Here is a 13,976-nt window from a genome sequence, read left to right as displayed (position 1 = left end):
CAAGCAAATTGAGACATAGAGTCAAGAAGACTCTTTAGTCTTGTCAAAGTAATGAGTACTTCTCATGGTATCGTGAAAAATGCACCTAGTACACAGTAAAGTTGATGTTCAGTGGGGCATTCAGTCATAGAAGAAACCATGCCAAAAATTGAAACACATCATTAAGAGGTAGTCTTCCAGGCCATCTAAGTGAGCGTTACTTCCAGATATGTACTGATTCCAATTTTGATACTCCATGTAACTTATGTTAATATAAAAAGTGGACAAGAAACAATGACGATGATGAGGAGAAGGAGGATATATGCATACAGCTATATATTTATCTGTTTGGGTTTTCAAGCAAGAATTTGAAGCACTCAGTAAACACCTTCTCTCTCTCTCTCTCTCTCTCTCTCTCTCTATCTCTCTCTATCTCTCTCTCTCTCTCTTTATCTCTCTCTCTCTATCGCTCTCTCTCTCTCTCTCTCTCTCTCTCTCTCTCTCTCTCTCTCTCTCTATCACTTCCATCATTATTCTGTTAATCCAACTAAAACCAATGGACTGATTTCACATGCTTTTATGAGAATCACACTTATAATTCCTATAACCATCTGAAGAACCAAAAGAAGAAATGATTCTAATTTTTTTGTTTTAATAAATTACTTTGTTCTGTTTTATGTATTGAATACTTTTTCATATACCCTTCCATGCATTCATTTCTCATATGTATGCATATGTGTGTGTGTGTATATCTGTCTGTCTGTCTTTCAACATATGTTACTATATTATAATTTCTCTTTGTCTTCTCTCTGTTTCAGGTGTCTATAGTTGCTGATACCACATGTCGTTATATTTTCTGGTCACGACACAGTTTAGAATATTTAATGATCAAGGAACCATACCTGGCTACTGTTCTTTGTCTCATATTTGGCCGTGACATCACAAATAAATTATATGCCCTAAATGAAAAGGTGAGTGTTGCAGAAATGCTATCATTAAAATGATTAGTAATTATTTCACTCCAAAAATATATACCTGACTTCATTATTAATCAATTTCCATTGAGATACTAGCTAGAATTTTAAAATGTCATAAAATGTTAATCTTTTAATATATTTTAGAAATACATTGAATTAGTTCACTCCAGTTTCCATCAAAAGGATGAGGAAAAACCTCCTCCTGAATAGGAATACTGGTGTGTCATAATTTAGTTTCTCAGAAAAATCTGGCATTTATTCCTAACTTCTGAGGTTAACCAAAGTAATTTTTTGTTCCAGAGACACAATCAACTCCAGTTATGGATTTGATCTCAATTATTAATTTTATCATAATAACTTGAATAAGAACTCTTCTGAAATAACCATTTTTGATCCTTGCCAAGTGACATTTCATCACGTGCTGACTCTAATTCAGTGGTTCTCAATCATTTTTTGCCTGTGAACCCCTTTGATTCCTATTTTACTCCACTGGACACCCTCTCCCTAGCCATTTGAAATTTTAAAAAATCTCATTATGATTTTATAATTGAATATTATTTGGAATTGCATGAGAAAACTTTATAAATATTTTAGCGTATTGTAGAAGTATAAGCAATTTATTGCAGATAAATTTTAACAACTAAATCTTGAAAACCACTAGTCTAATTGTTTTCAGTCAGTCTAAACCACTTCAGTTGTAGCCCACCAAGACATTAACTTAAATTCTGCATCTATACTCATTAATGCCTCCATCAGTCACAAGAAAGTACAGTTATAACTTTTTGCTCATGATTTAATCAAATTAAATAGATTAAAGACATTATTCTTCTTGGATAGTTCACAAGTCTATCACAGGTAACATTGTCTGTGAAATTGAGTCTACCGAATTAAGTTTACAAGAGAATTAAATACTCTAGAGACAACTGGTAGCAGATATACACACTGACCAATCCACAAAGCCATTTGACCCTTCCCCCAATTATTTTCAATCAATATTACTGACGTATTATATTTCTACTACTTTCATTGTCCAATTTTTTCAACATAGACAAGACAAATTGGTTATACCACTCCTGTTATACCCCCATATTGACTATATATATAGACATGGACACACACACATACATGTTTATATATACATATATATACATACATACATACATACATACATACATACATACATACATACATACATACATAGAGAAAAACAATGATGGAAATAAACAAATAAAACTGCTTGGGTTAGATATACAAAATAGACATACATGTATACATGTAAGTAGAGAGAAAGCAAAGACTAAACATTTTCAGAGGATGAATATTCAAGTATAAATATATAGATATTTATATAATAACAGAGCAAACTTAAACAGAGTACAAAGACATAGAAAATTAAAGAGGAGAAGGTATGGTGTTACAAGCCTGGCAGCTATTTCTGGAGCCTTGGAGTTACTTCATAATGTTGGCGGATGTAGTTCACTAGAATATGCAACCAGTAATGGAAGCAAATAAACATTGAATAGATCTGGCCTCCATCTTCAGGGTAGAGAGATAAAAATCTAATGTATCAGATCATAACATGCACACATGCATGCATGCAAACACACATGCGCACGTACACACACACACACACAGATTTTGAAATGTGCAAAAATCAAAAAACAAAAGACAGGGACAGGTGAGGAAAAATCAAACAAGGTGTATTAGTTTGAAGCTCAGGAAAAATAGAAGAGTCTTTGACATTTCATGCTTACACTCTTCTACAGAAAGAAATGAGGAGAGAGGAAACATGGAGAGAGAGAAAACGAAAAAATATATCTGGCTTAACAGTTTCACATGTTAGATTAACTGCAAAGAAGGAAGTGATTGGTGGAAAGTGGTTGGTGGACAAGAAGACAACAGAACATGACTAAAGAGCGTGTGTTCAAGGGTGCATGTGTATGTGAAGATAATGTGTGTATAGGCAGGTGCATGTGTATATGTGTGTGGCAAGCTTGTGTGCATGTCAGCATGTGGATGTGTGTGAATAAACAAGTACATGCACTGTGTGTTGCGATGTGTGCTCCATGTATTTATGCATGTGTGTGGACATGTGTATATGTGTGGGAGTGTCTGAGGTTGTGTAATGTATGTGTGTGTCAGGCTAGAGGATGTGTGTGTGTGTGAGTGTATGCAAATGCATGTGTGTAGCAGCTAATGTGAATATATATGCCATGTGTGAGTAGCAAGTGTGAGTGTGTGTGTGTGTGTGCATGTGATCTTGCATGCATGTGTGTGTTTGTGCATGAAGTGTGTGTGTATGACATTGTAGCATGTGTGTGTGAACAAGCAAAAGAAAATGTGATTTAAAGTTTCACAGACTTCTAGCAAAATCCCTGTGAGTTCAGGCTCAGACTACTGAATGAAGAAACACAGGAAGACCAAGATAGCTACTGGAAAATGTGCTGCTATTGGTCAAGGCAGGTCACATGGCATATCAGCAACTACATGACTGGACAAGAAGCTTGTGGTTTCTCAATGTCTGGTGAGATTTTGTGGAGACCTGGAAGCTGAGTGAACCAAAATCAGCAAGAGTACATGTGTGTGTGTGTGTGTGTGTGTGTGTGTCTGACTGTCTGTCTGTCTGCCTGTCTATATACATATACTTCTCCTCCCATACCACCAGACCCCAGTCCAACACCTACTTCCCTTCCCCCAGCAATGCTGTTGCAACTACTTTAGCATACATTGGTCACGCTCACACACATAAATACCAAAAGCATGCATATACATGTACACACACCAAACAAAAATGCATACATGCTTATAGGGCAAGCACTAATGCACACGTATCCACACACATATATACCATATGTACACAAACATACACATAGACACATTCATACAATCAATAACACACCTACATCCATGCACTCATACATCAGGTACACACACACACACACACACAAAGACACATACACACACAAACAGACACACGCACATGCACTCACTGGTCTTACTTTTGTCAGCTTCCATGTCCCCACACAAAAGTCCACCAGACACCAAAAAGCCACAAGCTTCCTGTCCAGTCATGCAGTCCAAGAAATTCTTTCTAATATATCGGATGTCACTGAAATGCTGATCTCACTTCTAACAACATCATGTGACTTGCCTTGGCCAACAGCTGATCTCACTTCCGTGATATACCACTTGGTGGGACGAATCCCTCATAACACTGATGTTAAAGCATCTGAAAGCCATAAACAGGCAAGACAGCTTGCCTTTGATTGAATTCAGAAGTGATGGATACCAATATTTCACCATTTTTGTGGCTTATCAACATCACATACCTGAATTGAATGAGGAACGAATTGAATTGCTAGTCTATGACAATAAATAAATAATGCAAGAACTGTTTGCTGATATGCCATAGTGATGCACCAATGAACAAACAAAACATGTACATTGAGTATGTGCAGTCAATAATGTTTACAACACTAGCGCTGTCTTTAATTTGTTATTGAATTTAATCCTAAGTGAGCAACACCATGGCATATCTGCAAATAGTTCTTACACTGTTTATATATAGTTATAAACTGGCTATTTGAATCATTCCCAGTTTGATTCAGGTATATGATAGCTATGATGTTCAGGTGTTTTAACACCCAGCATTACAAGAGAGTTATCCCCCAACTACTATATCACAGTGAACTGGCAAACAAACAAAACACATACATCTAGTATGTGTGGTCAATACTATATATATTTCATGTTGACACTCAGAAGCAGTGAATGGTCCCAGAATTTTTTACTATAGTCAAATATAACAAATTACCTCAAGTCATTGTTATACTATCTACATAAATGGAGTCAAGATCAGGTTTGTACTGGTATTAAATTGTATTAGTTGAAATGCTTTAACTGTGGAAGATTTAAGTAATGGATGTATTTCTTATTATATATCATGCAAACCTGAAACACACATATTAAATGATTAGTAATCATTGTAACTTTGACCCTTCTATAATACCAGTGCAGTTACTTCGGGGTCTTTACTTTAATATCCTTTGATCTAACTGTTTAAAGCTTTTCGTTTATCTACTCTGCATTGTATGATGTAGAGTTACTCTTTTACTTGTATCAGTCATTTTGAATGCAGCCATGCTGGAGCACCACCTTTAGTCAAGCAAATTGACCCTGGGACTTATTTTTTGTAAGCCTAATACTTATTCTATCAGTCTACTTTGCCAAACCGCTAAGTTACGGGGATGTAAAAACACCAGCATCGGTTGTCAAGCGATGTTGGACACACACACACACACATATATACGATGGGCTTCTTTTAGTTTCCGTCTTCCAAATCCACTCACAAGGCTTTGGTCAGCCCGAGGCTATAGTAGAAGACACTTGCCCAAGGTACCATGCAGTGGGACTGAACCCGAAACCATGTGGTTGGTAAGCAAGCTACTTACCACACAGCCACTCCTGCACCTAGTTGTGCATTAATTTAGATGCGCACTATCTTCAATTCAAGTTTTGTTTATATAATCACTTATAGTCCATTATTTCAAAATATTCTGTTGTTTAAATGTTTATTACTCACTTATACTGAGCGAATGTGAATTTCCTCATGTGCAATCATCTCAATGCTTGTTCCTATCTAGAATTTATTATATTACCCTTAGATGTAAAAATTTGGTAAAATTCTTCTTAACATTTGTCACATTTTTTAGTTCCAGGTCTGTATGGTTTTGCAGTACAAATTAATTCCCAGTTGATAGTATAAGCTTTGTTTCCGTCTTGAACAGACCAGATTAATTTACTAAGACTTGTTTGGAATCTTTAATTTTTATCTCTCAATGAACTCAAATGGTTTATCAGTCACACCATTGTAAAAGTATTCATTATCCTAAGATGTAACTTGCATATGAGAAAATTCACATTTTCTCAGTATAAATGAGTACTAAACATTTAAACAACAGAATATTTTGAAATAATGGACTATAAGTGATTATCCAATGAAAACTTGAATGAAAATAATTTGTGTCTAAATTAATGAACAACTCTACATCATACAACACAGAGTAGATAAATGAAAAACTTTAAATAGTTAAATCAAAGGATATTAAAGTAAAGACCCTGAAGAAACTGCACTGGTATTAAAGTAGGGTTGCAACTGCAACGGTTACTAATCAATGAAGTTGAAACATGTGTAGGTCGATGTAAAGCTGTATATATAAAAGAATTAAAGGTAATGTTATGCTACTTCATAATAATCCTTATTTTTATTATTGATATTATATACTCCAGGAAACCTATATGGTTAAGGTAATATATTCAGAATTATCCAACAGAATATAACTCTAAATTCTTATGAGAATTATTATAGTATTTTAACTGTTGAATAACCTATTTTGAATACCTAACTGTGAGCATACTTGGTAAATGTTTGGAGTAATCCCTTATATATATATATATATATATATATATATATATATATATATATATATATTGATAGAAAAGACAACAATGAAAGAAAGAGACCTCGATATTATGTAAATAGAGGAATCTATCTGTAAAAACATGTGACAATTATTCGGTAGCCATGATAAAACTCTGAGTTTCGGATGCCAGGGCAGAAACCCATGCCACCATCTCTTCAGTTATTTGGCCATTGAAAATTCCTATGAAAAGGAATGAACAAGCTGTTTGTGCATTCACAAAATTTTATTTGACAAGTTTGAGAAACGGTCATTTTCATAGGAATTTTCAATGGCCAGATAACTGAAGAGATGGCAGCATGGGTTTCTGCCCCGGCATCTGAAACTCAGAGTTTTATCATGGCTACCGAATAAGTGTCACATATTTATATGTATATATATAAATGGCGGTGCCCCAGCATGGCCACAGCTCATGAGCTGAAACTAGATAAAATGAAAATGAAAAATGAATACTAGCAGAGATACCTGGCATTGCTTGGGATTAAAATGGCATAGGTTCTTATTGTTTTACATGTTTTGGTCATGTGACTGTGGCCATGCTGGTGCATGACCTTTAATCAAAGAAAAAGAGCCCAGGATTTATTCTTTGTAAGCCTAGTACTTATTCTATCAGTGTGTTTTGCCAAATGGTTAATTTACAGGGATGTAAACACAGCAACAGCGATGGTGGGAGTACAAGCACAGACACAGACAGACAGATAGACAGACAGAAAGACACACACACACACACACATACACACACACAAATATATACATATATATATATATATATTGAGAAAAAATATCATCAGAATTTTAGAAAAAAATCTTTTTATTTCTTCATTATTATTAGCGGTTTCGTTTATTTCTCGAATTTGTCTAATGAAATTTTGTGAATGTACAAACAGCTTGTCCATTTATATAAAACTAATGTTTTTGGCAGGGTTTTGTTTAGAAGAGAACATTGGTTTTGTTGTTTTTGTGTGAAATTCCATGACAATGGAGATGGATAGATAGAAATATAGGTAGTTAGATAGGTTGATAGACAGACAGACAGACACACAGACAGACACACAGACAGACAGACAGATAGATAGATAGATAGATCGCCATGATAGATCGCTAGCCACTAAACCTTTTTTAATTTCTCTCCTTGTTTATTTCTGTGTTCCTTTCTGTCAAAGAGTGTAGGCTCGAAATGTAAAAGACTTTCTCACTTTCCAAGTATTAAACTCATACATCTGTTTGTTGCTTAGACACCCATCTTCGTTTTTTGTTTTTTTGTAAATTCTCACTAGATAGATAGATAGATAGATAGATAGATAGTTGGGTTGAAGGGAAGAGAGAGAAGGGGTATCCCCCTCCCCATTCACCATTCATTTATTTAGTTCCTTTGGAATGGGAATGGATTTAAGGATGGTGACCTCTCCAAAAAAAAAAAAAGGTGCATTATGGTCATGGCTGGATGTTTTTTTGCTTTCTTTCTCTCTCCCCACCACAAAAAAAAAAGAAATAAGAAGGAAAGGGGAAGAGAGAAAGAAAGTAAAAAAACTTTCAGTGATGACCATACAACACCTGTTTTTTTTTTTGAAGAGGTCACCATCCCTAACCCCAATTCCAATACAATGGTAAATGACTAAATAAATAAATAAATAAAGGGAGAATAGGGAGGAGGATACCCTTTCTCCATTCATCCATCTATCCATCCATCCATCCATTATCATGGAACCTCACTCAAAAGAAACCACTAATAATAATAAAGAAATAACAGGATTTTTTCCAAAATTCTGATGACATTTTTCTCAATGTTCAATTTCTGTAGAAGGCAGTGAGCTGGCAGAAACGTTAGCACAGAGGGCGAAATGCTTAGCGGTATTTCATCTGTCCTTACGTTCTGAGTTCAAATTCTGCCAAGGTCAACTTTGCCTTTCATCCTTTCGGGGTCGATAATTAAGTACCAGTAGCGTACTAGGGTTGGTCTTATCAACTGGCCCCCTCCCAAAAAATTTCGGGCCTTGTGCCTAGAGTACAAAAGAATATTCAATTCCTGTACATCACACCTAACACTCTATACATACATACATACATATATACATACATATATATATATATATATACATATATATATACACACACAGACACACACACACACACACACACACACACACACACACATATATATATATATATATTTATACATATATATACATATATATACATCATCGTTGTCGTTGTTTAATGTATGCCTTCCATGCTGGCATGGCTTGGATGGTTTGACTGAGGGCTGGTAAGCCAGAAGGCTGCACCAGGCTCCAGTCTGATCTAGCAAACTTACTACAGCTGGGTGCCCTTCCTAATGCCAACCACTCCAAGAGTGTAGTGGGTGCTTTTTACGTTCCACCAGCACAAGGGCCAGTCAGGTGGTACTGGCATCAACCACGTTTGAATGATGCTTTTTACATGCACCCGGCATTGGAGCCATTCAGACAACACTGGCAATGACCACACTCGAATGGTGCTTTTTACGTGCCACTGGCACGGGACCAATCAGCCAGCACTGGAATCAATCACGCTTGAATGGTGCTTTTTACATGCCACTGGTACGGGAGTCAGTCAGGTGACACTGGCAATGACCATGCATGAATGGTGCTTTTTATGTGCCACCAGCATGGGACCAATCTGGTTGCACTGGCATTGACCACACTCGAATGGTGCTTCTTACGTACCACTGGCAATGGGTACCAGTCAGGCAGTACTGTCATTGGTCACGACAATGACTTCACTTGACACAACAGGTTTTCGCAAACATAGTTTATTGCCTAATGATTGACGGGTACTCTTAAATGGGCTGGTTATGCTTCTACGGTCACGGTCTCACTTGGCTTGCTGGGTTTTCTCAAGCACAATATATCCCCAAATGTCTTGGTCACTTGTCATCACCTCTGTGAGGCCCAAAGTTCAAAGGTCGTGTTTCACCACCTCATCCTAGGTCTTCCTGGGTCTACCTCTTCCACAGGTTCCCTCTACTGCTAGGGTGTGACACTTTTTCACGCAACCATCCTCATCCATACTCAACACATGACCATACCAGTGCAGTCGTCTCTCTTGCACACCACATCTGATGCTTCTTAGGTCCAACTTTTCTCTCAGGGCGCTTACACTCTATCATGTATACACACTGACATTACACATCCAGCAGAGCATACTGGCTTCATTCCTTGCAAGCTTATGCATGTCCTCTTCACTGTCATGTAGCATGGCTGTTCGTACACATGCATCATACAGTCTACCTTTTACTCTGAGTGAGAGGCCCTTTGTCACCAGCAGAGGTAGGAGCTCTCTGAACTTTGCCCTAGATATTCTTATTCTAGCAGCTACACTCCCAGAGCATCCTCTCCTGCTACTGACTTGGTCATTTAGGTAATGTAAGCTATCAATTACTTCTAGTTTTTTCCCTGGCAAGTGACGGAAGCTGTTTTCTGCACATTTTCAGTGTTTATTTCCCTTGAGCATTTGCCACACGCACAAAGTATCTTCTCAGTTAACCTTCCTTTGATATTGCTGCACCTCTTATATGTTCATAGCTTACACCAGGTACATCTTATGGAGTTTCTACCAATACCTTTTCTACAGATCGAGCAAGGCCATCTACCTGAAGGGATTTGTGATTTGTTGGCCTTCCTACTTATTAAGACTCTGGGTTTTGCTAGATTGACTCTAAGGCCCTTCGACTCTAGACCTTGCTTCCACACCTGAAACTTCTCCTTGATTCTGATAGTAACTCATCTATTAGAGCAAGGTCATCAGCATAGCAGAGCTTCCAGGGGTATCCTGTCTTAAATTCCTCTGTTATCGCCTGAAGGACTATGATAAATAGGAGGCGGCTGAGGACTGACCCTTGGTGGACTCCCTACCCCAACCCAGAATTCTTCACTATACTCATTGCTAACCCTCACCTTGCTGACAGCATCCCTGTACATAGCTTGTACAGCTCTCACTAACTACTCATCTGTCCTTAGTTTCCTCATTGACCACCAGATAAGGGATCGAGGGAACCCTGTCAAAGGCTTTCTCCATGTCAACGAAAGCCATGTACAGAGGTTTATCTTTGGCTAGGTATTTCTCCTGAAGCTTTCTTACCAGAAATATAGCATCATTGGTGCTTCTCTCTGACACAAACCCAAACTGCATCTCATCGAAACTGACTCTCTCCTTAATTAGTTGGGCTATGACCCTCTCCTTGACTTTCATCACCTGATCCAACAGTTTGATACCTCTGTAATTATTCATATCTAATGCATCACCTTTACCTTTGTAGCATTTGACTATGGTGCTGCTACACCAGTCATTGCATATGACTCATTCATGTATCACCTGATTGAAGCATCTCTTTGGTGATTTCTAATGGGCTGGGGGACTTTCCCTCTCCTTGTACCCTTAATTGCTTTATCTACAGTTAATTCAGATAGCCGGTCCCTCTGTTGGGTTGATATTCGACAGACTCTCTTTCTTCCATTCATTCTTTTCATTTAGCAACCTTCCATAGTGGTGTCTCAAAGTCTCTCCCTTTGCAGCCATCATCCATGTGGACACATTTCTCTCCTATGACATCATGATTCTCTCTCATGTACCATCTTACAACATGAAACACTTCAAGTCTTTGATCCTCACGATGCAGAACATTGGTAAATTTTTTTTTATCTGCATCTCCTCTGGCTAAGTAAACCTGTCACCTAGCTTCCCTTCTAGCAATCTGATACAATTCCTTGCTACCACCACACTTCCAGTCCTTCCATGCTTGTTTCTTTTTCCTAATGGCCCTGTCAACTACATTGTTCCACCACCACGTTACCTTGGGTTGAGAGGGGACTTTGCACCATCTACAGATCTGGTCAGTAGCTCTCAACAGGTTGTCCCGTAGGAACCTTCAGTTGCCTTCCACATTATGTGATACTATATCCTCCTCTATTTTGTCAAAAGCTTTGAGTAATATATCTTTAAATCTCTGTCCATTCACAGGATCCTTAAACTTCCAGAGCCTTGTTTTCCATGCTGGTCATCTTCTGGGCATCCATTTAACCCTGATCCTGAAGTTGCTAACTGCTAATCTATGTTGTAGGGTTCATTCTTCACTTGGGAAGGTTTTGGCATTTATAAGTAGCCATCTTTCCCATTTCCTGGTGAAGAAGTAGTCAATTTGACTAGTATATCCACCAGACCGGTAGGTGAATAGGTGACTGGCAGGTTTCCTTAAGTTAGTATTACAAGCCAGAAGATCATTTGCATCGCAGAACTCCAGCAGCCTGGTTCCCTCCTCATTGCGGAAACCAATGAATGCCATGGAAGCCTCCTGCATGTTGTCCAACATGCCAATTGAAGTTGCCAGCCACAAAGAGAAGGTTCCTGTTATTCATCAATGAGGTAAACTGCAAGAGGGTGTCATAAAATTGGTCTTTCTATTCATCAGGTGGCCCTGGCTGAGAGGTATAAGCTGAGATAATGGTTACTAACCCATGTTGCAGCACTAATCTAATCTTAAGTATTCTATGACAAACTCTGACTATCTCGATTATTTTATCAACCCATTTCTCCGCAAGAAGTATACCCGTGCCCCCGACCCCATCTTATACCGTCAATCTTTGCCTGTGAGGAACCTAGCAGAACTTCCTTTCCATCTTACTTCTTGGATGCTGCACAAATCTACACATCTCCATTTGAGCATCCCAAGAATCTCACCAGACCTACCTTTCAATGTGCCAACATTAAGTGTACCAACTCTGAGGGTATGGAAGGCAAGACCCTGGGATGGAGGTAGCAGCATCATGAGCCTGAAAAGAAAGCTTGCATTTGGCAGAACTCATAAACATACAATAGCCTTCATACACTACACCATCATTTTATGTGCTTGCTACATAATCACTACATTGCATAGGAGATAAACCCTAAGTAAGGATGGGGGAACACTAAGCCTTTGGAGGTGTTCAGGGGAAAGATATTTGATATAGGTAGGAGGATAAAGACTTCCAGTACAGCTGGTGGGGTGGGAAGGGCAGGCGCACCATGAAACAGCAAAAACTGAGGCTGCCGGTGTGAAAGAATAGTAATAATAATAATGAGATAGAATTGGGCATTTTTAACTAGAGCTATAACCAACAGTTTTTGATCAGCGAAACTGTGACAAAATTAGATAAATGAGAGAAGGGAGAAAGTGGGAGAGTTGGACTGAGCATATGGATCTTAAGTTTTTTTCTATAAACATACGGCATGGAAGACAAAACTGTGTTTACATAGAGAGATAATGAAATGAAATAATAAAACAATTATAATTTGCACTGTAAAAGAGGTTTTAGATATGTGCTAGGCTGGAAAACAAATTTACTTATCTGAACATCTTCAGATTTTTAATCCGTGTGGCAAGTGAGATAAGTTTCACTTTTAATAGTTTCAGTATTAATAATGAAAGTATTAAATCTGAAAGCATCTCACATTACTATACAGATGCTATTGTTTTCCTTTTGACACAATAGTGTAAGAGATAAGAAATAGTGTAAGAGATAAGAGATTGCTCCAGGTTCGCATTAGGCAAGAAGTTGTAATTTTTAGGGTGCCATGACACTGCATGGACCCTAAGTAAGGCATGTGTAAAATTTGAATGAAATCAGTTTGGTAATTCTTGAGTTTTAGTAATTCACACAGACAGACACATTCTCAGCTTTATATATATAGATATCCATACTCGTCCAAAGTGCTATATTGTGTGATAAAATCTGGAACCACATTATTGTGAAATGACTTACATAACCAAACAGTTGTGCTTGTCCAATAAAAGTCATTCAATTTGTGATCATACTGTCTATTTGTATATATATTTATAACTATATTGGCCAATGTGTACTTATATTTCTTAAGACAATATGGTGTAATTTACTGGAGATTTGGCAGCTATTTCTAGCATGTCTCATTATCTTACCATGGGTATATCTTAACAAATAGTATGTTCATGAATGAAGATAAGTCTTCAATGGGAACTCTGTTTATTAGATGAGAACTCTTCAATGGCTGCAGCACCAGGTACTGCAGCCATTGAAGAGTTGTTATTATGGCAAGAATCTCCATCATTTAGCAAACGATTTCTTTTGAAATGTGTCTTTTCCCAAATTAGGTGCTGACCCCACAAGGTTCAAGAATGGACATACGTCTGCCAAGTATTTCATCGTCAATCCATTCTGGTCGAGATATCAGAAAGACCATTGCTGGAATCAACCAACCAGTTCAAGAATCCATTTCTGGTATCCCTGGAACTACAAATCTACAGAACGAAAATGATGATGAAGACATAGGTAAGGAGATTCAGTCTCAAAGTCAGATATTTTATTCTAGTTCAGTATTTCTTGTGTATTTTACAATAAGGTAAGATTACAAAAACATACTTGCATGCACACACACACACACACACATACACACATACATAAACACATACTCAAATATTAAGCATTTGGGAATTAGATCCCAAATTCTGACAGAATTTGTAGAAATATTATAGTTATCATCATCATCTGAT

At 37.6% G+C, this 13,976-nt stretch overlaps 1 protein-coding gene across 2 annotated transcripts in view; it reads left to right on the top strand.

Annotated features, from left to right (window-relative positions):
• Window positions 1-13,976, top strand: part of LOC106867429 (popeye domain-containing protein 3) — a 136,807-nt gene that overhangs the window by 111,771 nt on the left and 11,060 nt on the right. For both annotated transcript variants that reach the window (XM_014912322.3, XM_014912308.3), the window contains exons 6-7: window positions 798-950; window positions 13,578-13,755. In XM_014912322.3, the coding sequence (XP_014767808.1) occupies window positions 798-950; window positions 13,578-13,755 (331 nt within the window). The remainder of the gene's footprint in view (window positions 1-797; window positions 951-13,577; window positions 13,756-13,976) is intronic.

Source organism: Octopus bimaculoides, chromosome 19 (assembly GCF_046866305.1).
Source record: "Octopus bimaculoides isolate indiv1 chromosome 19, ASM4686630v1, whole genome shotgun sequence".
NCBI lineage: Eukaryota > Metazoa > Mollusca > Cephalopoda > Octopoda > Octopodidae > Octopus > Octopus bimaculoides.
The sequence above is the reverse complement of the archived record's forward strand: the minus strand, read 5'-3'. Positions and strand labels throughout refer to the sequence as shown.